General features: G+C 38.3%; 4 protein-coding genes across 9 annotated transcripts in view; 2 read left to right on the top strand and 2 right to left on the bottom strand.

Moving 5' to 3' along the window:
* LOC143725616 (inactive dipeptidyl peptidase 10) overlaps nt 1-564 on the bottom strand; it is a 70,908-nt gene extending 70,344 nt beyond the window's left edge. For 2 of the 3 annotated variants that reach the window (XM_077218139.1, XM_077218140.1), the window contains exon 1: nt 406-564. In XM_077218139.1, the coding sequence (XP_077074254.1) occupies nt 406-444 (39 nt within the window). In that variant the 5' untranslated portion in view covers nt 445-564. The remainder of the gene's footprint in view (nt 1-405) is intronic. The other variant, XM_077218141.1, reaches the window with a different exon arrangement.
* Nucleotides 565-1,898: 1,334 nt separating this feature from the next.
* On the top strand, nt 1,899-11,165 carry racgap1 (Rac GTPase activating protein 1). Of its 2 annotated transcripts, none has more exons than XM_077218142.1 (17): nt 1,899-2,019; nt 2,584-2,674; nt 2,789-2,991; nt 3,074-3,216; nt 4,671-4,740; nt 4,885-4,938; nt 5,023-5,100; nt 5,398-5,515; nt 5,959-6,110; nt 6,742-6,906; nt 7,040-7,135; nt 7,223-7,421; nt 8,385-8,490; nt 9,297-9,429; nt 9,539-9,668; nt 9,769-9,880; nt 9,979-11,165. In XM_077218142.1, exons 2-17 carry the CDS (start codon nt 2,590-2,592, stop codon nt 10,052-10,054), a joined length of 1,920 nt encoding a protein of 639 aa, XP_077074257.1. In that variant the 5' UTR covers nt 1,899-2,019; nt 2,584-2,589; the 3' UTR covers nt 10,055-11,165. The 2 variants fall into 2 exon arrangements, with proteins under 2 accessions (XP_077074257.1, XP_077074258.1); XM_077218143.1 differs by having other exon boundaries at nt 1,903-2,023.
* Nucleotides 11,166-11,395: 230 nt separating this feature from the next.
* Nucleotides 11,396-16,139, bottom strand: LOC143725620 (uncharacterized). The gene is made up of 5 exons (XM_077218148.1): nt 15,898-16,139; nt 14,643-14,748; nt 14,289-14,395; nt 13,670-13,842; nt 11,396-11,788 (listed from the first exon to the last, which is right to left on the bottom strand). Exons 1-5 carry the CDS (start codon nt 16,055-16,057, stop codon nt 11,501-11,503), a joined length of 834 nt encoding a protein of 277 aa, XP_077074263.1. The 5' UTR covers nt 16,058-16,139; the 3' UTR covers nt 11,396-11,500.
* On the top strand, nt 14,888-22,286 carry bin2a (bridging integrator 2a). 3 transcript variants are annotated; one of them, XM_077218146.1, is made up of 13 exons: nt 14,888-15,038; nt 18,313-18,447; nt 18,963-19,043; nt 19,131-19,185; nt 19,268-19,362; nt 19,759-19,854; nt 19,937-20,044; nt 20,224-20,309; nt 20,712-20,787; nt 20,873-20,955; nt 21,068-21,172; nt 21,629-22,082; nt 22,208-22,286. In XM_077218146.1, exons 2-13 carry the CDS (start codon nt 18,355-18,357, stop codon nt 22,274-22,276), a joined length of 1,401 nt encoding a protein of 466 aa, XP_077074261.1. In that variant the 5' UTR covers nt 14,888-15,038; nt 18,313-18,354; the 3' UTR covers nt 22,277-22,286. The 3 variants fall into 3 exon arrangements, with proteins under 3 accessions (XP_077074261.1, XP_077074262.1, XP_077074260.1); XM_077218147.1 differs by lacking the exon at nt 14,888-15,038 and adding an exon at nt 17,942-18,248 and having other exon boundaries at nt 18,335-18,447; XM_077218145.1 differs by lacking the exon at nt 14,888-15,038 and having other exon boundaries at nt 18,283-18,447.
* The last annotated feature ends 490 nt before the right edge of the window (nt 22,287-22,776 follow it).

Genomic DNA, 22,776 nt, shown 5'->3' with positions numbered 1-22,776 from the left:
GAGCTCGGTCGGAAAAGCCCTACTTCAATTAATCAATGAGTCACTGGAAAGCACTGCAGTAGTAACTGGTGTGACGGACCGAAACCGACAGAGGGATACGGACAGACAGTTCCTCTGAAAGTATGAATGAAAATTGAGTCGAATCAATGTGACCAGCGCCTGTGCTGAGCAAGCAAGTGTGAAATATACTTTGACGGATAAATGAGTTGAAAAAAGCTTCGATACAGTTTATAAACAGGATATGAATGGGTCGTGTGCACAGATTTGTATTCTCTCGCACGTGCACGCGCTCCCTCGCTGCGGCTCTAGTTCACACAGATGTGTAAAAAAAAAAACAGCATCAAAACGTCAGTCTGCATTTAGTCTTTGTTCATGCAAAAGATAAAACATGCTGTTTAGCTTTACCAGCTCTGTTGTCATGTTCTGCTGTGTGGTTGCAATCATGTTTGCAGGATTCAGCACCGATATCTCCTGATGCAGTTCACTGCTCTTCCAGCACTTGAAAGCCTTGCTTGAGTTGGTGTTGCTGCAAGTTGCACTGCACACCCCACTAGCGGATCTGTTTGATATGATGGTGTAAAGTTCTCTCTCTCTTTCTCTCTCTCTCTCTCTCTCTCTCTCTCTCTCTCTCTCTCTCTCTCTCTCTCTCTCTCTCTCTCTCTCTCTCTCTCTCTCTCTCTCTCTCTCTCTCTCTCCCACGGTTACAGTAGGATATTAATCAAGACAACACGTTGCTTTTTCTGGCTTCAGCCCCTTTTTCGACTTTTACTGTCTGAGCGATCAGATCACACTTGAACAGTGAGCTGGAAGATAGATAGATAGATAGATAGATAGATAGATAGATAGATAGATAGATAGATAGATAGATAGATAGATAGATAGATTTACAGAAAGGAAATATTAATTAATTCATTTATCTAATTAATTTATGTATGGCCTACTTAAATTACCAGCATGAAAAGAAGCCCAGGACAGGGATTTTCAATCTTTTATGCCACAGACCCCCAAATTTGATCATCCCACGCAAGGGACCCCCATCCTCAGAATTTAAAAGGCAGCTTGTATAACGACCCACATTAACACTGTTAAGATTAATATTGAAAATATGTGTAAAATATTGTTTGAAATATCATTTTAGTTTTGACTGTAAGTTAACATCATTAGTTATTTCACTCAGAATAATGGTTACTGTATTGTTTTTTTTATTATTTATTTAAAACAAAATGTGTTGTTTATCAATTTAATTATTTTTGTTTATTTTAACTTAATTTATTTGGTTGGTTAGTTAGTTTAATTTGTTTTTAATTAGGCTATTTATTTAGGCTATTTTACATTTTATACACTGCCTTTCTCTGAACCTTTCCTCAGAGATCTAATTGCTACTCCCAGGCGGTGAAGTCCTGCACTGCACACATATTTCATACTTGCACCAACACTGTTATTTTCTGAAATCTGGTCTTATTATTTTACTTCTGTTGTTGTAGCAAATATTATTGCACATTTTTGATAGGTTTAAACAACAGAGCCAAAAAAGATACTCAGCGAACAGGGAGCATTTGAAGTTTACAGTTTTAAAATTCGATTTTATTGTTATCATAGTTTATCAAGTGAAAGAGATTGCATTTCCAATTTGTAAAGCAATTCTATGCCTACATATTTAAATTATGATAGTTTATTGATGGAGACCCGATTTTCACGACACCAACAGTACAGCATGGTACAGCTGTAAATAGTACAGTAGGCTACACTACAGCAAAATAAAGCAAAAAAAAAAACATGGTACAGTCTTTTTTTACGCATTTACGTACTGCGTCAACGCGGTTACGTCAGCACGCCCGATAGCGATGATTGGCTGGCGGGTAAATTTGAAACGCAACTCCTTTAGACGCTAACGTTAACAACACATCCGGGTACACTTGGTTGGACAAACCGGTGCTGTGCTGTTGTCCCTGGAAAACATATGTTCAAGTTATAATCTTACGTTACTTCGTTTACACACAAGGCTGGACGTCTACAACAGTACGTAAGTTATATTACATGGCAAACCAATGTTTGTTTTATTAATGACGAGCCGCTTAGAAGTCACATGCTAGTGTTTAACTGTAACTTACTTCTATTGTTCACCATTGAACACATTGTGATTTAAACGTGTTTGGTCTGTCGTTGTTTACGGTTGAACTTTCACCATCCTAGCAAAAACAAGTTTTATACTATTTTATTAATATTGTTATAGTGTAGTACACTTATGTATTTTTAAAAGTAAGTTTTAACTATTTTGTCACTTTATGCACTTTCACCATTTTAGATAGAAGCAACTTCTATTATTATGTATCTAATGCAGATACATTATGCCAATATTCATCATTGGCCACGCCTATAATATTTTGAATGACCGAAAAGCCACAGATGTCCAAACAGTGGAATGTGTGGTCTTGAGATATTAACAATAATCTTATACCAACTTCGTTGAGAAGAAATAAATTGCTGGGTCTCAAAAGGATATATCTGGAACCAAATTAAATCTAGCAAGTTGTCTGAACTGGTGCACACAGTTAAAATGTTTTTTTTCTTTCTGCCATGCAGGAGGACATGGAGACTGCTGTGATGAATCTTCACAGTGTTTTTGAAAGCCTGCGGGCACAAGCTGATGTTCTCAATGAAAGCATTGAGCCCCGTAAGTACTGGCTGTGTTGAATATTTGAAATAAAAATGCATGCATGCATGCTGTAGTACACCATCTCAATCTCTCCCACTAAATATTCACTTCAATTCTTTGTCTCATTGTCAGAGTTCATTCAGATGGCCCTGAACTTTGAGGACAGTCGTCGTAAATGGCTGAGACTGGAGCATGAGCTAAATGCATGTAAGGAGGTGCTCACCAAGGCCGAGACAGAGCGAGGAGCATTGGAGGTCAAACTCAAACATGCCCGCAACCAAGTGGATGTGGAGATTCGTCGGAGACAGAAAGCTGAGGCTGACTGTGCAAAACTGGTTTGTAGGCCTCTTATTGCATGGTACTTGTGCTGTAGACATGTTCTCTGAATTTAGGCTCAAACCAGACATTCCTCTGCAGGACCGTCAGATCCAGCTCATCCGGGAGCTGTTGGTGACTGAAGGCTCCAGTAACAGCATCCAGTTAAATGAGGAGCAGCGCTCAGCTCTGGCCTTTCTAAATGCCCGTTCCCAGAATCCCACAAACCTCAACACTAGTCGACGGTAAGAGAAAAAGCAACCCGTTTTACTTCTGTGATATGATGCTTTTCTGAGTTTTCATTCCATTACTTTTGTAGTATTACTATGTATTAGGTCTTTTGTATTGAGGCATGACTTTCAATTAACTTTTCAGTTAAATTGCATAGGGATTGGCAGTATAACCTAAATCTTAAACTTACAAAATCATTGTATGTGTCATTTAAAGTCGGCATTAAATGAAAATAAACCCTCTCTATTTACTAAATTTATGACTACTGTGTCTTTTGAGGCAGCAGCAGAAACATAGGATGCTGGTATGTGTGGCTTTATTCCGTGCTGTTGTCTCTGATAGTTTCAAAACCTGTCTCCGTTATTTTGTCATTTTCTGCTCATCCGACACTTTGCAACAACACAACCTTGTTTCTGCATCGACTTTCAGCATGTTTCCTATAACAACGTCTGACGTTTTATGTAGCCTGAGAAAGTCTCTCAAACCATGCAAAATCCAATCAGAGCAGTTTGATTGAAACTGATTTCCAGAAATGTGGATTTGAATACGATTTCAAACAACATATGTACAGTATGTAGCTCGAAACAGATTTGTAAAAATCATATTTCATGTGTTTTTTTTGCTAAATCTGGTCAGATTTCAGTCAGATATGCACTAAAGTCAGATTTGGGCTGATCTACAAAACACCCCCGCCCTATAAATGTTCTTTTTCAATAATCCATTATATTCGGCTGTATGTCACAATACAGAAGAAATAATCCGTCGCTACTTCAGTGTCATCGCAACTTTAACATCATGAATTTGCGTAAAGCTACTTTGAAAGCTACTTTGAAGCTATGTGTATTGTGTAAAGTGCTATACAAATACCTGGGTTTGTACAATGTGCTTAAAGTGTTTGAAGCAGTTGAATTAGTTTGTTCTTTTATGCAATGAAATTCTAGTGCTTTGGCAACTTTCAGTATGGGAACATTAACAGTCATTGCATACTTTGCATGTGCTGCACTTAATTTGTACTATTTTGTTTTAGCTATTAGTTTTATTTATCTATTTGCCTTTTTTACGGCTCCCACTACCATCTGTGCTTGGATTTGCGCTCACGCTAATTTGCTGTTTAGCAAATCTGGCCCTTAGAATTGGAAAGATAATAAAGATCTCACTTAATCAATATCTCTGATTAGCCTATACTCCTTGAAAAGTGATGCTTGAAAAGTCCTAGAAAGCCCTGGAATTTCATTTTACAATATCTGTACGAATTTGAAGCTGGATATTACAGAAATTGGATCATAAAAAGTTGTATTGTTTTTTCAGCTTGAGTGACTGAAAGGGTATTTTTAAAGAATTTTTCATGTACTGTATCTTCAAGGATTTAAGTAAATGTCATAAAAGACAGAAGAATTGGTTCGGTTTTTATGATTGAATTGTTGCTTACTGCTGTAACTTTCATTTGGTTTTTTACACTCTGTTCTAGACTGACCACCATTGATGAATCAGCATCTATCTTGTCTGACATCAGCTATGATAAAACTGATGATTCTTTGGTATGTAATTTTCTTGAATATTAAAAATATTAAGGTTATGTGTTCCTGTCTCAAACTTGACAGAGAGAAAGAAATTGAATATTTGAAATTTTGTTAGACTGACTCATCCTTTATTGATTTAATTTGACTTTTCTTTAAATAAAGGACTGGGACTCTTCTGCAGTCAGGACCGTTCGTCTCAAGAAACGACAAAAGAGAGTAAGCTTCCAAATAAATTCACATTTAATCAAAACACTTCCAAATTTCAAGCAATATCTTATTATTTAATCTGTCTCAATGCAGCGCTCCTCCCGAAACCACACCGAAGGCCCTCCTGCTGGTGCCAAGAGGTCCCGTTCCACCGGCCGCACCTCTGAGAAAGTAAGAACTGGTTACATAAGCACATGACTGACTGTTTAATATTGGAGAATGACTCTTTAGTATAAAGGCTCCCTGCAGGGCTTTGCTTTAGTCATTAGAGGTATAATGTTTCCTCAGTCCCTACAACCCATTGAAGTATGAATATTGGAAGATTTTGTCTTCTCTTGACATTTTGAAAGCCAAGTTAACAAGCTATTCCCGGGTTGATGTCCAATTAATACCATCCCTACTTTAGGAGAATGTGTTGTAAGTTAGAAATTGTTTGACCATTAATTAATTTGAGTTCTGTTTTATCAGGGTAATGAGTCTCTGGTGACTAAGACCACCGTGACGGTGCCCACTGATGGCGGACACATTGAGACTGTCACCACAGTGGAGGCTGTTCCGTACTGGACCAGGAGCCGCAGAAAGACTGGTAAGCTCACTTCACTAAATTTATTATTGTCATTCGTGAGAGTGCAAGTGCAGAGCAAGAGAATATTTGCACGAGTCATTGATTATATTATTCTTGCTATTGATTGAATAATAATGTGCAGGCTGCTGTATTATAAATAAGATCCGCAGTGAGTCATGATGTGTGGTTGCCGCATCATAAATGTGCGTTGTTTTATTGAACGGGGTCAAAGATTAATTTTTTAAATAATTCATTATGTGGTTTGCAGGACTCTGGGGTGTTTTAAATTGACCCCTTGTTGAGTCTTCAGCATGGTACTCTTTTATTTATTTATATTTGTTTTTTCATGAGGTCTATTTTGTATGGGTTTTTTTCCAGGTCATTTCTCACACCCCAAGCCTTTGCATTTCTGTTTAAGTATTCTGCAGTAGTTAGCAGTGCTTCTCTCTGCTTTTGTTCTTCAGCTGTTCAGGAGTGGGACACTGCTGACACCGACTCTGTTCAGTCTATGGATGTGTTCAAGCATCCCAGTCAGCCCAATGGAGAGAGCAGAGCAGAGCCCAGCACTCCCCAGGGCAACGGAGGTGTCCGTCTGCATGAGTTTGTCTCCAAAACGGTAGGATACAAAGCTTTCTAAGATGCGAAGATACACTTAATGCATTGCACTTGAGTCGCAACCATAGAGGGTTGTTTACTTTTTAGATCATATTTTAAATTATTCATCCATGTATATGTTTTAAATTTGACCAGTTAAATAAATAACTGGACCTTCCCAGTGAAACGACAGACTTCTCTCTAGTGACATATGCTGGACTTTTCCAAGCGCCAACGCTCTTATAATCAACTCCAAGCTTGCATTCAGGTCTGCCTTCATCCAATCAGCAATTAATGGATAGAACCAAGACCACACCCAACTTTTTTCCCCATCTTTCTTTCGACCATCTGTTTTACTATGTTTAGAAAAGATCTATCACAACTTTCATTACATCGTGACTAAGGGTGTACTTGCACTAGGCGATCTGAACCGTGCCAGAGCACGTTTGACCCCCAAAGTCTGGTTCGTTTGACTTTATCCTAGTAAAGAGCTAAATATCTTGCTGTGAAATATGCTATGCAATATTTAAAACTTACATAAAACAATGTAAGTTCCCATTATAATCAGTGAAGTTGTCTTGATAGGTTAGCAGTGGCCTGTGTTTATAGTCCTCACAGCTCATATCTGCCTGGCTTTTTTTTTTTTTTTTTAGGTGATCAAGCCAGAGTCTTGTGTGCCATGTGGTAAGAGGATCAAATTTGGGAAGATCTCTCTGAAGTGCAGGGACTGCCGTGTTGTGTCCCACCCCGAATGCCGCGAGCGCTGCCCTCTGCCCTGCATTCCAAGCATGACTGGGACTCCAGTCAAAAGTGGAGAGGTGACAAATCTATATGAAGCTTTATTATCCAACTTGAGTATTTTCTCCCTCTTACGTGCTGATATTTCATGTTTAAACTGTGGCTGTGTTGTACTCTTCATTAAACATATCAACCTGGTGCCATTTTCAATAGGGCACCCTTGCAAGCTACGTGTCCTCCACCTCTCCCATGATCCCTTCACTAGTGGTGCACTGCGTTAATGAGATTGAGCAGAGAGGCCTACATGAGGTAAATTGATAAAGATGCTGGATTCAGTCTAGAACACTGGAAAACAAGACCAATATGTTCTGAAAACATGTCGTATCTCTTCGGCAGACTGGTCTGTACCGGGTGTCTGGCTCCGATCGAGTGGTCAAGGACCTGAAAGAGAAGTTCCATCGTGGGAAAACCGTTCCCCTGCTCAGCAAGGTGGACGATATCCATGTCATCACAGGCCTCCTCAAGGACTTCCTGAGGAACCTCAAAGAACCCCTACTAACCTTCCGCCTCAACCGTGCTTTCATGGATGCTGCTGGTTAGTGTTGATGTATGAATGTACACTACCGTTCAAAAGTTAAGGGTCGGTACGAGGGCTGGGCTTCTTGTTAATCAAACTACAAAAGACAGGGAAATTCACTCCCTGCTCTTCACTGAATAACTTTAAGGATTATTTAGTTTTTACTGTGAAGATTATATGCAGTGTTATTTTACATTTTTGATTACTTTGTTCAATTTCTGTACCTGGAAAACTTTAAAAGGACTGGTTATTTAATTTGTCTTTGTTCTATTGCATTTATTTATTTGTACCATTTGCTTGTAGTTTAATTATTTAGTTTTATTTATAATTATCAAAAAACAATAACTAGGTCTATTTTATTCAGTTATTACTACTTTTTTTGTGGTGGGGCCAGTGAAAATTGAATTAATTGAATAAAATCGAGAATTGAATTAAGATCTTGTGAATCGAAATCTAATCGGGACATCTGAATTGATACTGAGCCCTAGTCGGTATGATTTAAAAGTCTCATGCTCACCAAGACTGCATTTATTTGATCAAAAAACAGTAACATTGTGAAAGAAATACTATTTAAAATGACGTCTTATTTTAATACTAAATGACATGTATTCCTATGATGGCAAAGCTGAACCTTCAGCATCGTTACCCCAGTCTTCAGTGTCACATGATCCTTCAGAAATCATTCTAATATGCTGATTTGCTGCTAAAAAAATTCTTATAAATGTTGTTCAATTGTCAACAGTTGTGCTGCGTAATATTTTTGTTTTTATTAAATATTTAATTTTCTTCATATAGAAAGTTTAAAAGAACAGTATTTGATCAATTTAATGTGTCCTTGCTGAATAATAGAATTCATTTCTCATCTTAAAAATCTTATCTTACTGACCCCAAAATGTTGATTCGTGGTGTACTTGGGAAGATGGGTGTGTATTATATGTATATTAGTACACTCAATAGTAACCATTCACTCTATTCTTATAGAGCTGTCTGATGATGACAACAGCATTGCCTTAATATATCAGAACATCAGTGATCTTCCACAGCCCAACAGAGACACTCTGGCCTTCCTCGTCATTCATTTGCAGAGGTAAACCTCATACACCTTCTCTGATTCTACTGTCTGGTTTATTTCCTGTGCCATTTGCAAATACTATTTAATTATTAAAGTCAACACTTACACTAAAATTTGTAACTTTAAAGGAATATTTCATGTTCAAAGCAATTTGATCAGTTTGTTAACTTGGGGGCAATTACCCTGGTGTAAAAGCAGAAATATGAACCCGGTTTTGTGTGATGTTTATACTCCTGACATAGTGTTGCAATTGTAATTTATTTATGCTGCTGTAAATGCTCTATCTAGCATCCTGTTGAAAAAAAGGTTTAATCTGGAAGTTTAATTTTTTGATTTTCTTTTTTTAAACAACATAAAGGAATTCGATTACGTTGATACACATTGTTTCTATAATAACACAATACATTCATATTATTGTGGTTACAAAATTGTTAACAGATATTATGGCATCAATTCTGGAAACCTTTTTTTTTAAATTAATTTCCAAATGTTTTGTAGTTTCCCTGTTTTTTTAACGGCAACTGTGTACAATGTAACGTATGGAGCTAAATAAGGAACTACCTTGCAGTCCATTTACAGTTCAATTAAAGTGTCATTGTATGGTTTTGATTTATTCAGTCCATTTACACCAAATTAAAAAGCCATTACATATCTTTTTTTTATATTATAATTTGTGTAATTTTCCTCAGTTAAGTACTGCTATCAATCCAGGTTAATTTAGAGCAACATTCTTGTATATGATATTAAAACCCAGCTCTTCTCTCTGAAGGAAGTCTGTGAGACTTAATATTTAACTTGGGTATTATTTCTGTCATCATTAGAGTGGCCCAGAGCACAGATACAAAGATGGACAGCACTAATCTGGCCCGTGTATTTGGACCTACGATTGTGGGTCATGCCGTGCCCGACCCAGAGCCAATGACCATCCTGCAAGACACAAAACGACAGCCAAAAGTAAGTGCTCATGGCTAAAGGTCCCCACTTTTCTTTTCCCCATTGTGTCTTTTTTCTAAATGTATGGTGTTTTGGACTAGTTTTTCACCAAGCTCTTTCTCTCTCTCAGGTGGTTGAGCGTCTCCTCAGTCTGCCTGTGGAGTACTGGAGTCAGTTTATGATCGGCAACAACGACCAAGCTCACAACAATCACATGATCATTGAGAACACCAATACCCACGCAACTCCTGATCAGAAAAGTAGGGATTTCACATCCAAACATTTAACAAAACTCTAACTATTTCCAAAACATCACTTGTCTGGTAGTGATATCTATAACATGCTTTCTTTGTACTCTAGCAAGTATGTTTGGGCCCGTGACGACTCCTGACCAGCAGATGAGCAAGACCCCATCATCCAGCTCTCTCTCCCAACGCATGAAGAATGCAACTCTAAACGCAATCACTCCAAAGTATGTTTGAACCATACCAGGTTTTATAGTAGTATGACACACAGCTGTTTGAGTATTTGTGTGCTAACCATTATGAACATCCGTTCTGTTTTTTTTAGGTTTGGTAGCAGGAGCAGAGCTCCAGTCAGCGTCTCTCGCCAGGGGAACTTCTTCGCCTCTCCTCTCCTGAAGTAGCCCTGAAGCAGTTCAGCTCTTCATGGTTAAGGGTTTTTCTTTTCTTTGGGAAACAGCTGCAATATATTACATTGTCCTACTAGCATATTGTATGTCTGGTTTGTCCATAAATTCAAACCATTTTAAGTCTACTCTTATCTTACCTCTTTTTAGTTTTCTTGTAACATTTGTATTTTAGTCACTTTTAAATGTTTTAATGTACTATTAACATCCTCCTCACAACCAAAGCGATGGGCTGATATAAGCACTTCCATCAGTCACTGAATCCTCATAGAATAACAGAATCTGCATCAGTTTGGGATTTCATCAAGAAACCTGAACTTGATTGTAGCATTTAGAACAAAAAGGTTATGCTTTATGCAGGATTTGTATAGCATAATCTGCGACTGTAACCTTGTTTATGCTTTACAGTGAACGAATATGCTTTACCTTAAATCTCAATCTCTTGGAGGGTTCAAGGATGTAGTGACTATCAGATTTTTCTATATAGTGTAAACTGTGTTTTTAAACATAGTCAAGCTTAAATTTCAGAGCCAGTAGGTATAATACAGAATTTGTTAATGCTGCTGCGGATGATGTTTTGAATTTGTATAAATGATCCATTTGTGGTGTTTGAAAGGCATTGAACCCTCTGAAAGTTGTTTATAGAGGGATTCAGGACAGCAAGAAAAATGTAAGATAATTGAATGCTGGCATTTTAGCTTTCATAAATGAACATGGCCAGAATAATTTCAGATTTTCTCAATGGCATTGATTTGTCTATATGCAGTTCTGTCTCAGTTTATTTAATTGTATACCATATTTAAAGTATAAGAAAAAAAGTTGCCCTCTGGGAGAATTGACTGATTTTGAAGCATCTAATGTACCTATAGTATAAAAGACTTAAACTGATTGGATGCTTTTCACTGTATGCAATTAATAATTTCTTTCAGTGGCGCAGTGTTTCTGGAGCAGTTTTTGTGTGCATTGCTAACCTGTCAAGTTTTCATTGTTTTCAAAGAGCAACTGTTTATTATGTTGAACACTGGAGTTGATTTTTCAATTCTAGTTGCTTTTCAATTTGAGTGGTGTGAGACTTTTGCCGTTTGTAAAATACATTCATTTATTGCAAGTCCATTGTGTCTTTTTTTAACATTGCATTGGGGTTTAGAGTTAAAAGTGGTGAGATGTAAATGTTCGCATTTAAAATGCATACAAAATCACTGAGGCACAAAGTGTGCCAGAATGTTAGAAGACTGGGTAGTTGAATCAATGGAAAAAATATTGATAGATTTGTTGAAGAAAGTTCTTAAGTAGCTAGGTGTATTGAAACTGTTAGAATTAAGAAACTTGATCTAGGACTGAGGACATACATATAGGCTTTTTTTATTCACTTAGGTAGCTATATCAGACATTCACATAAGCTTTCATTGTTCAGTTGTCATGAGAAAGTGCTGTAAATATGCTTTATTCTCCTTTAAACTTGGGGAAGGGCCATAGGAGAGGAGTGTTCTTGATGTAGTTCTGGAAAGCCGGGTCTGATCCCCATTTCTTCATAGCTTGCTTCTCAAGGATGGGGATCCCACTAACATGTCTCAGTAAGAACCAGACGAAGAGCGGAGAAACTGCACTGAGGTATTGAGGTCCGCTCATGACGGAGGAAGCGGACAGGAACAGCCCTGACCATTGCAGGATCTCCCCCAGGTAGTTTGGATGTCTGCTGTATGCCCACAGTCCATGACGAATAAACGTTCCCTGCAAATACATGCAAGCTTATAAGATTAATGCCTTTGCCCCATGACATTAATTAAAAGTCACTTGCATATAATAAGAAGGATTTCTTGTAGCGAGTGTAAATTCTGCATTACTCCCCCTGTCTGCCATTAATATGACAAACAGCCTGCCCCAAATGCACACAGTTAGTTATGCCAAAAGAGCAGTTGTAGGCTGACTCACCCTGTCTGCCATTGGTTGGACAAACATATCCCCACCCCAACGCACATGGTTGGTTAAGCCAGTACAGGGGTACGTCTTAATCAGCTCCCGAGCTCATTAATCAGTAGGCTATATTGTGTTCACAAATTCGGGCACTGGTAAGACAGTAAAGGACGCTGGCTCACTACACAATGGGACACTTATGACTCTATTTCCGGCGACATGACAACGTCCTCATTGTACAACATCACAACTGGTATTCATGAACAACAGCAAAGCTGATATATTTCTGACATTCATTATGTTATTTAAAGTATTATGCTAAATATTTTGCTTGTTACATATACATGCAACATTTCAGCCGTAAATAAGTTGTAAATGTTAGCTAGGTTATGTTCATTACCTGTCTAGCAATGTATGTTTATGACGAAATATAATTAAATAATGGTTTGTATTTTAAAAAAACATATATCGCATGTCATTATGTGTTGTGAGTTGGCTCACGTGATTTAAGTTTCGTGTTTCAGAACTTCCGTTAAGGGAACATAGTAAGCTTCGATGCTCCCAGGTTTTCACGGTGCATCTTGGGACTTTTTAGGGAGCAAAGGTTTCAGTGTCCTGAAAGGATTCTACGATTGAGACAACCCTTAAAATGGGCGACTCCCTGGTCAGTGCCCTGAACACTGAACTAGGGAGCTGATTGAGATGTACCCTAGCTGTTTCATGCTGACTCCCCCTGTCTGCCATTTTTTGGACAAACAGATAGCTCTGTTATACCAATTTAAATGTTTCAGGCTGATTTTATTTTTAAAAGAACACACAAATGGTTCACATTAAGTTGTTTTTTGTATATTTAGCCCATATGAAAAAAACATGCCATTCTTCTTTAACCCTTGGCTATTCCTCACTTAGGGCTCACACTTCCTCAGTGGTTAAAACAGACTGAAGACAGTAAACGCAAGAAAATAATAATGAAATTAATGTATGATATTTTGTTTCAATAATATTTAATATTAATAAATATAAATATTTATTATTTTATATTTCATGGCACTAGACTATATTCACTTCAAAATTAGGCAGCATGTATGTCTATATATTAAAACAAATACAAGAAAAATAATATAGAATTATTTTACTATTTTAATTAATACAGTATTTAAGTAAAATTATAGCAAAGGTATTAGAAAAAAGCATGTACGGCAATTTAGTGCCATCTGCTGGAAGAAATAAACAAAATCATATGTAATACCATTGTGTAATCACTAGACGCCTGTATAGCCAATATATAGGGCTGTGTTTTTCCCAGTTGCTAATAAGAATAATTTCAGACATAATTACATACTTTTATTATGTTTTGCATTTGGATAAATATTTAGACGTTATCAAAGACTACTTTGTTGCTGACTTGTAAATTGCACCCCAAAAAATTGTTCTCATGGCAAGTGCCACAAAAGATTTGTATAATTCCGATAATGTAAAAAATGTTCAAAACTTATTTTCTTTTGGTTTATTATGACCAAAGACAACCTGAGGGTTAGGAACAACCAGTTTGATCCAGTTTGTAATCTGTCAAGAGTGCAGATCTCATAAAACTAGTTATGTTCAAATATATATTTTTACGATATGAATTATATGATTTACATCTCATAAATAAGTAGTCTTATCAGCCTATTATCATCAGTGCAAGTTATTACTCACAGCATTATCTGGATCACTCTTAAAATTCCACTTCTGCTGGTCGGCAATGGCCTCTGTAGCAAAACCCAGCCCCCATATTCCCCAACCGATGTAGTCACGTGGGCCGAGGGGCTCGTCTCTTCTCTCACTGTTTAGAATTAGGGTGGGCAAGAGGGTAACAAATACCCACAGAGCTGGAAAGAAGGAGAAACAAGTTTCAAGTGGCAGTCTATTACTCTTCTGGGTTTAGTAGAATTTCTTTTTAGAGTTACTTTCCTAGTTCTTTTTTTTTTTTGTGACATTATTTTAGTGTGATGTTTAAAGATTGGAAAAGTATGGTCTACTGCAGCCACCAATTAACAGTAACTATGCAAAAAATAAATAATGTAATAGAATAGATGCAAAATAATTTACATCCACTTATTTGATTCAAAATAGAATAGAATAATGAATCATCATTATGTGATATAGAATAGAACAGTATAGAATAGGTGAAAAACTTCTTATGTGATTCATAATATAATATAATTACTTTCATAGTTGTCTCTTTTTGTTGTGATAAGGATTGGACACGTATGGCCAACTTCAGCCATCAATTAGCAGTAACTATGCAAATAATCAATAGCCTTAGTTGAAATACCTTGCATGGTCCAGTACACAAAGAATGTCCCAGGGCTGTCTCTGACATTGTTAAACCTCCGGTCTTGTCCTTCCTTTAAGATTCGAAGAAAGAGAAATGTCCCAAGTCTGCAGGACAAGGCCCAATCTGTTACTTATTGACTTATTAACCAGACCTTAATAGATACTTTAATACAACATGAAGCTGGACTGACTTTACTTTTATTAACGCTGTTAAAGCAACAAGACTCCAATAAATAGACATGTCTTTTGTTATAGATCACTATCTATCTATCTATCTATCTATCTATCTATCTATCTATCTATCTATCTATCTATCTATCTATCTATCTATCTATCTATCTATCTATCTTACCTCAGTCCCCAGGCAGTAACAAGTCCAGTTTGTACGTTCTGTCTAAGGTGGCCATTTCCGCCCCATACACGACTCAGATGAGCCAGCAATATATAGGTACCAGATCCTAAAAAAACAACAAAATTAATTTGTGGTTACACTGATAAGGCATTCAATATCCCTCCAGATATGGGCAGAGCAACTAGTCACCTGTGTCCGTCCATTTTAAAAGTGAGGCGTGTTCACTGAATATTTTACCAATGAACAGAGACAATTGGTAGCAAAGTTCAAGGATTCTCAAGAGCACACTTCTCAGAAAGAAAGAGGGAATAGCACTCAGGAACCTGTGTTTGAAAGACTGAAATGGTGGATAATTTTTGTACTCATTTAAAAGAAATGCATATTGAATGCTGACAGGTAAGTAGAAGCTAATGTTTTTTTTATGTAGAAAATAAGAATTTGCATTACATGGATAATCATGTCCTAATGTTCTCAAGATATTATCACTTTCTACATGCAATGTATACAATTATAATCAGTATAATTGTCAAAATTCTTAATATATGCTGTATCAAACTGTGTATGTATAACATTACTGTTGTGTTAAAATTATGATAGTTGCTTACGTGTGATAATGTATTTTAAAATCTGTACAGAAGTTTAAAATATATGTTTCAGAGTTAATATAATGGATTTTCGAGGTATATGTATAAGTTTTAATTTCTAAAAATTAAAATAGCATATATTATTGCACATGTAATTATTTATATAAAAGATCACATTTCCGAGTTAACGTCGTTATTTTTTCCATCAGTTTTTTGACAAGTCCCGCCTCTAGCTGAATGATTGACAGTGCCATATCCATAGTTTGGCCAATCAAGCGATGACTACTCTGTATAGTAATTTGTCTGATTGGTTAAAAGGACGGCTTGTCGAAATACGGGTGGGGGCACTTCAGTAAGCTGGTTTAAATCGTGTCTTGTGGGTGGATACGTATTTATGGTGGTTTTGCAACACCTAATCGTAGTTTAGATAACCACCGTCTCGTAATACAGTTTGATAACAACCCGTTTTTCACAATAAACAAGTAAAAAAAGACGTAGCTTGTGTTGCGACCCAACGAAACACATACAACATTCTTTAAGTCGAAATACCATATAGGTGTGTGCAATCTGTGCATACTAATGCATAAACATGACAAAACCAACGACAGCAACAAAGATTATATTACTATGTCAAGATCGTGATTACTACGCCTTTTGGATAAATCATTTACCTGCCAAGTCGTAAAACTTTTCAGTTTTGAGAGCAGACGCTAGTCCCCATCCGACCCACTGAACGGCCAGGTCGATGGCTGCACATTTGGCCAACGTGCTTCCCATGATCATCTCCAGCTGGTTCTGAAGTAGCGATGTTACAAACTGGAGCTCAAACATAGGCTACAACCCTATAGAAAAAATACGGCAGAGCAAAGTTCATAACATACACAGTTGTGAGGAGGAGTGGCCAATGCTGATTCTGTGCGTACGGTGGTTTATGGGAACTGTAGTTTGAGAATATCTATAATGCTTTTTATGTATTAGGTAGCCTACTGCTAGAACAGAAATACCCACAATGAACCCATAATAGAATAGTAGCCTAGAACAGAACACAATATAAAACATAGACATGTTATTGATATGCAAAATTTTACTTCCACTTATCTGATTCAGAATAGAATAGAACAAGTTGAATGTTTGATCTTCATTGTGTGATATGAAATAGCCTACAATAGAATAGTATAAAAAAGGTTTCTATTCAAACTTCTACTTATCTCTTTTATTACATTTAGCACTTTTTACAATATAGATTGTTTCTAAGCAGCTTCAAAGTAATAAACAGGAAAATAATTCATCAATTTTGAAACAACTTAAATTTTAGCTGTGAAGCAGCTCTAAAGAAGATAATAGTGTCTAATATAATATAATATAATATAATATAATATAATATAATTGTAGCAATGTTCAGGGAAGAAGGAGGCGGGAACCGGCGAACAATCAAAATAAACTTTATTTAAAATAAAACAAACAAACTAAAATACCGCCAGCAGCCCCTCGCGGACGACTGCTGGCTTACCCAAACTAAAACATAACGGCCAGCAGCCCCTCGCGGACGACTGCTGGCTAAAATAAAACACAAATACAAAAACACAACTAAAATCAGGCCTGTTCCTCTCTCGATCATCAACGTCGTCGCTCCTCCTTTATGCTTCCGCTCCTCCGTGAGAGATGCGAGACCGGTGTGCTCACAGGTGTTGCTCATTATCAATCGCACCACCGGCCTCGCGCCATTCTCTCACGTCCCTCGGCCGTCCTGTTCGCCACATACCCCCATCGCCCCTCACAGGCCGGGGGGTACCCACGAGCCTGTGCCTACTCCCCCCCCGGCGGCGGCGATCCCTGGGGGGTATGGACCGACAAGCCGAGGGAAATGGAGACGGAAGCATGAGGAGCGACAGATCGAGAGAGGGGAGAGAGGAAAAAAAAAAAAAAAATGGTCCGGTTCCCACAACGCGCTGCCATCTGGTCCCCCACCAGCTGGGCGATCTCCTCCGCGGTGCCTGGCGGTGACGCTGGATGGCCCTCGGTGGACGGTTCGACGCTCCTCCGCCGCCCGGTGGACGGCGACGGCTCCTCGGGTGCCTTGGGCAGACGGTAGGAGTCCCCCGCTCCCTGCACCTCCCCTTCTCTGGTGGACGGCAGCAGGCTCCGGCCCACGGCGAGCGGCGGCGACTCCTCCTCTCCCTCCCGGATGGCAGCCGCCCCTCCAATACACAGGCGGCCGGCAGCGAGCTCGACCGTCCAACCGGCAACTCTCTCCAGCGCACCGCCTCGAGCGTCCATGGCCGCGAGTCCCCCGCTCCCTGCTCCTCCCCTTCTGGCGGATGGCAGCAGGCTCCGGCCCACGGCGAGCGGCGGCGACTCGCGCACCATGCTCGATGACACCGCGGATTCCCCACAGCGGCGAGGACTCTCTGACAGCGCGTTCCTCCCTCTTCCCGGGTTTCGGCACCAGTGTAGCAATGTTCAGGGAAGAAGGAGGCGGGAACCGGCGAACATTTAACAAACTTTATTTAAAATAAAATAAACAAACTAAAATACCGCCAGCAGCCCCTCGCGGACGACTGCTGGCTTACCCAAACTAAAACATAACGGCCAGCAGCCCCTCGCGGACGACTGCTGGCTAAAATAAAACACAAATACAAAAACACAACTAAAATCAGGCCTGTTCCTCTCTCGATCATCAACGTCGTCGCTCCTCCTTTATGCTTCCGCTCCTCCGTGAGAGATGCGAGACCGGTGTGCTCACAGGTGTTGCTCATTATCAATCGCACCACCGGCCTCGCGCCATTCTCTCACGTCCCTCGGCCGTCCTGTTCGCCACAATAATATAATGTAATGTAATGTAATGTAATTTCAATGTTTTGACTCCACTAGTGGACCCTTAAATCAAATACCCATTCACAATGAAATATGACTCAGGGGCCGCCACAGTGCTCAAGTCACAACCTGGAAAGATAATACATTTATGACTTATGAATGTAAAAAAAAAAGGGTGTGTTTGGGCTCAGACAGAATACAGGCGAAGGTAAAGACACCAAGTCGACTGTCTTTTGCTCTAAAAAGTTCCTTTTTCTTCTCTTAATTTCAAGGGCTATTGAAACATTATTCCAGATTGAATACAAGTGAGGAACATGGCAGAAAGCAAGGCCAGCATCAGCTCGAAAGGAGGGGCCAATGTACTTGCTAAACAGGTGCAGAAAAAATTCAGCAGGGCACAGGAGAAGGTACGTGGCTGGAATCATAAAACACAATAGAGTTAAGAGAGCCAGTGTGCTTTCCAATGCTGTCAGTCATCCTGTTTGAGAGCACAGAAACTTTAGTGTTATCTTGACCCTGAGTAATCGATTCAGTCACATGACATCGGAGAAGCTGACACAAGTTGCTTTATCTACTCCATCAATAAGAGTAATGTAAACATGCAGCTTCCTTCTCTGCTTAACAGTGTCCTTTATTCCCAGAATTTGCCAAGGCTGACCAAGTCACCATTTACTTTTCTGTTTTCACCTGTTAAACCCTTCATATCTTGTCATCTCAAAACTGATTGTTGGTGAAGTCAGATGAATAGGTCTTAGGATCTAAAACTGTAAGGAAGCTTTTTTTTCTTTGTCAGTGTGAGCTTATCAATATTTTAAGGATCAGGTGTATCATCCATTGCATAGCTGGCCGTATACTTGGAGAATAACCTTGTCAAGGCTGTCAGGTGTTTGTAGGCATGTTGTAATATGTGATGCCTTTGCAGGTTTTGCAGAGACTTGGCAAATCTGAGGAGACCAAAGATGAGCACTTTGAGCAGTGTGTGATGAACCTCCAATTTCAACAGGTAAATTACATCTACTATATGGTATCCAAAGTAACAGCTTTGAAGGTCAAAAGTTGACCTAATTTTTCCTTGTGGTTTTTATTGCAGAACGATGGATACAGAATATACAAAGACCTTAAAGCGTACCTCAACGCTGTCACAGGTTGGCTCTTTACTGAGACTCGTGCAGGAGATAAGCTTAAACAGGAATACTGACTTGCTTTATTGTGCTTGATGTTTAACAGTAATGAAGGATGCTTCAGGTCGACTGTTTCAGTCCTTGTTTGATGCCTATGACGATAAATGGGATGGTGTAGAAGATCTTGGGGAAGTTGTGGAGGTAAGTCTCAGAGACCACATTGTAAGAAAAAAAATCTGTAGAAAAACTTTTATAGCTGGTACATTTCTTCCATGACATAGTCCGTTAAAGGGATAATTCACCCAAAAATGAAAATTCTGTTATTAATTACCCTCATGTTGTTCCAAACCCGTAATACTTTCGTTCATCTTTGGAACACAAACAAAGATCTTTTTGATGAAATCTGAGAGCTTTCTGTTTCTCCATTGACAGCTAGGCAACTGACACTTTGATGCTTCAAAAAGTTCATTAAGAGATCGTAAAACGAATCCATACGAATTGAGTGGTCCAACTTTTCTGAAGAGACATGATCGCTTTATATGATGAACAGATTGCATTTATGCTTTTATTACAAATGTGGCTCTCTGTGTTCCAAAGGGAGAAGAGCTTCTGTGGAAAGATTATGAGTCCAAGCTGCGTGATCAGGCATTAATCACTATGGAGTCTTACATGAGCCAGTTTCCAGATGTCAGGGTAAAAATGGCTGCCTGACATATTTTTATATTTTTTTTAAATGAGCAGTTTCGTCCATCAGCTGTTTTTCTCCATGATTCAGGAAAGAGTGGCCAAGCGAAACAGGAAACTCGTAGACTATGATTCTGCTCGTCATCACCTGACAGGGATGCAGAATGCTAAAAAGAAGGATGATATCAAAATTGGAAAGGTAGGCCTATTTTATGACTGACATAGAAACACAGTCACTCAGTGAGTTTGTTTGTAACCTTACAGATAAGTTCTAACCTTCCAATCATGTTCTTTACTACCAAACATGACATTATTAGCATCATACTGACATGAAGACCTCAGATGTACGGGACTTTCCTTTGTGCTGTTGTTTTTAAGGCAGAGGATGAGATGAATGCAGCCAAGGTGATATTTGAGGACATGAACAGGGAGCTGAAGATGGAACTGCCTATTCTATCTGACACGTGAGTTTTGGAGTTTTCTTTATAGTGGACAGATGGAACTTGTTCAAATGTTAAGTAATTAATTAAACAAATGAAATATCATAAAGATTTTAAATGGCTATAATGTTACAAATTATATGGTTTCACTTTATTTTACAGTACATGCACTTACTGTACGTGTACTTAAAGTACTTGTTAATAAATTCAGGGTTAGTAGTTATTACCCAGTTATTGTAATTACTACAATAAGTACATAATATGTACTCGGGGAACAGGACTGTAATATAAAGTATTACCGCCTCCTCAATCCTAATTGTATGGTCAGTAGATATAGATATATTAATTCATTTTAGATTTTTTTTTGTTGTGGTTGACATCTACAAACTGAAACTTGGCCAATATTAATTGTTCTGCATTCTATAGTCGTATTGGTTGCTATGTCACTGTCTTCCAAGCCATTTGCAACCTCAGAGACATCTTCTACAAGGAAATTACCAAGGTAAACCAAACGTACAAAATACAGCTTGAATCAATGAAAAGTGATTCCTCATGATCTGCAACAATTTTTTTTTTTTTTTTTAAAGAACAATGAGGTTCTACAGACTGTGATGAAAGAGCTGAGCAACCAACATCCAGACAAGAGCTTTATCGTGAAGAATTTGAACCGGTATAAGGCTTTATAGGCTTCTATACATATTTTTTTAAATAAACAAGTTAAGTATCAGTAAGACTTAAGCTGGCAAATATAGTACAAATGACTCTCTTTGTTTCATTTTAAGCTCAGGTTCCTTGAAAAGAAGGTCATTTAGAGACACGTTGTCTCCCAGATCACTTAAAAGCTTTTATGATATGCACAAGGGTTACAGCCCCAGGGACTCTCTCAGGTAAAATCATCATTTCAATTTCTCTCTTTGCAGTTTTAAAAGTTGGGAACTAATGCCATCTGGTGGTGAATGTGCATGATTAGTTACATAAAGAAGAGTTACAAAATGTATTTTTAAATCAAAAGTCAAATTACACAAATACTTGTTTACTATAGCAGTGGTTTTGTTTGCCTATTTGTTTAATACAATATCATTTGGCCAAAATAATAATGTAGTATTTTTTTTACCTTTCCCATTATTGCAGAATGAATGTTTTGTGGCTCATAATAGCTATATACAGTATATGTTCCCTATATATAGTATATATACACTGAACATCATGCTGTCTGATCAGTATCTTGATATGCCACACCTGTGAGGTGGATGGATTATCTCGGCATAGGAGAAGTGCTCACTAACACAGATTTAGACAGATTTGTCAAACCAACATAATTCTCCAAACATTTGCTATTACAGGAGAGGCAACTCATCCAGTTTTAGGTCTGACAGATCAACATATGGGTTATACACTCCCACCAGCCCTCTACCCCTTTATGATAACGTCTCTGGTGCCAAAGATGCAAAAGGCAGCCCTATAAGATTAGACGATACTACAGAGGACGAGCCACAGGTGGATGACACCAGCACCTCTGAAGATAAACCAGTGGTAGAAGACAAGAAAGCCAAAAAGAAAGAGTCCTCGCAAGCCTCAAGTCAAGATGGACGGGGGGATACGCCAATTGAGGAGGAGTCTTCTGAGGAGGACAGTGATGAGAGCGAACTGAAACCAAACTCGAGTCCCGCCGAATGCTCAAAGATCAAAGATCAAAAATCATCTGAGAAAGAGGAGGATGATGGGCCTTCTGGTGTGGAGAATGGAATAGCTTGTGACCCTAAATCAGATGTGGAAGAAACTGATGCTTCAAGCTGTGTGAGTTCTGTAACCCTAAACATATATATTCTATTCTGAATGTAGACATTATATTCATTCCTCAAAGAAACATAACCATGTATTTAAAAAGAGGTGTAATTTTTATTTATCTGACCTGTTTCAAGCCTCTAAACAAGGGTGACCATCCGTCAGGAGAGGTGAAGGAAGGAACGAAGACAGAAGGCCCTAAATAGCAGACAAAAGGTCAGCATAATTTGAGAGCACTTACATCTCACACTCATGTTGTGATTATGTGTTTCATTTAATCCATATGAGCAAATGGCTTAGTGTGTATTTCATTTCAAATTCATCTGCTTACAGAAAAGACACGTTGTTTGTTGGAAATACACTGGAATTGGACAGCAAATTCACAACGTACGAGAGGATTTCCAAATGCTGTACTTGGATAAAAACAAAATTCCATCCCTGATCTTTTGAGATATTTTTTTTTCAGAGAAATGTTTAAATTATGGGTTTTAATTCAAGTACAGTTTCTTTTAGAATATAATAACTTTCATGTATTGTCTTTATCATTCACATGTGGTGTTCCTTCTTATGGATTTTCATGGTTTTTAGATATATTAGGCTCTTTACATGACATCCATTTTTATCTAATCACAAATGATCACAGGAAACAATGGAAATGTTTATAATGTACTTGACAATCACCCCAAAACTTTTACTAAAATTTAAC

The sequence above is a fragment of the Siphateles boraxobius genome, unplaced genomic scaffold (genome assembly GCF_051911475.1).
Source record: "Siphateles boraxobius isolate OS27281-9 unplaced genomic scaffold, OSU_SipBor_1 77, whole genome shotgun sequence".
Lineage (NCBI taxonomy): Eukaryota > Metazoa > Chordata > Actinopteri > Cypriniformes > Leuciscidae > Siphateles > Siphateles boraxobius.
This window is presented reverse-complemented; position numbering and strand designations above follow the sequence as displayed.

What these genes read in the sequence shown, in the direction of transcription:
- racgap1 (XM_077218142.1), top strand. Translation starts at nt 2,590, where the DNA reads ATGGAGACTGCTGTGATGAATCTTCACAGTGTTTTTGAAAGCCTGCGG. An exon ending in ATGAGTTTGTCTCCAAAACG is followed by an intron (nt 6,111 to 6,741) that starts GTAGGATACAAA and finishes TTTTTTTTTTAG; the next exon opens with GTGATCAAGCCAGAGTCTTG. An exon ending in CGCAACTCCTGATCAGAAAA is followed by an intron (nt 9,669 to 9,768) that starts GTAGGGATTTCA and finishes TTTGTACTCTAG; the next exon opens with CAAGTATGTTTGGGCCCGTG.
- LOC143725620 (XM_077218148.1), bottom strand. Translation starts at nt 16,057, where the DNA reads ATGTTTGAGCTCCAGTTTGTAACATCGCTACTTCAGAACCAGCTGGAG. An exon ending in TGTGTACTGGACCATGCAAG is followed by an intron (nt 13,843 to 14,288) that starts GTATTTCAACTA and finishes CCTTCTTTCCAG; the next exon opens with CTCTGTGGGTATTTGTTACC. An exon ending in AGAGTGATCCAGATAATGCT is followed by an intron (nt 11,789 to 13,669) that starts GTGAGTAATAAC and finishes ATGTATTTGCAG; the next exon opens with GGAACGTTTATTCGTCATGG.
- bin2a (XM_077218146.1), top strand. Translation starts at nt 18,355, where the DNA reads ATGGCAGAAAGCAAGGCCAGCATCAGCTCGAAAGGAGGGGCCAATGTA. An exon ending in TCAGCAGGGCACAGGAGAAG is followed by an intron (nt 18,448 to 18,962) that starts GTACGTGGCTGG and finishes ATGCCTTTGCAG; the next exon opens with GTTTTGCAGAGACTTGGCAA. An exon ending in AAACTGATGCTTCAAGCTGT is followed by an intron (nt 22,083 to 22,207) that starts GTGAGTTCTGTA and finishes ACCTGTTTCAAG; the next exon opens with CCTCTAAACAAGGGTGACCA.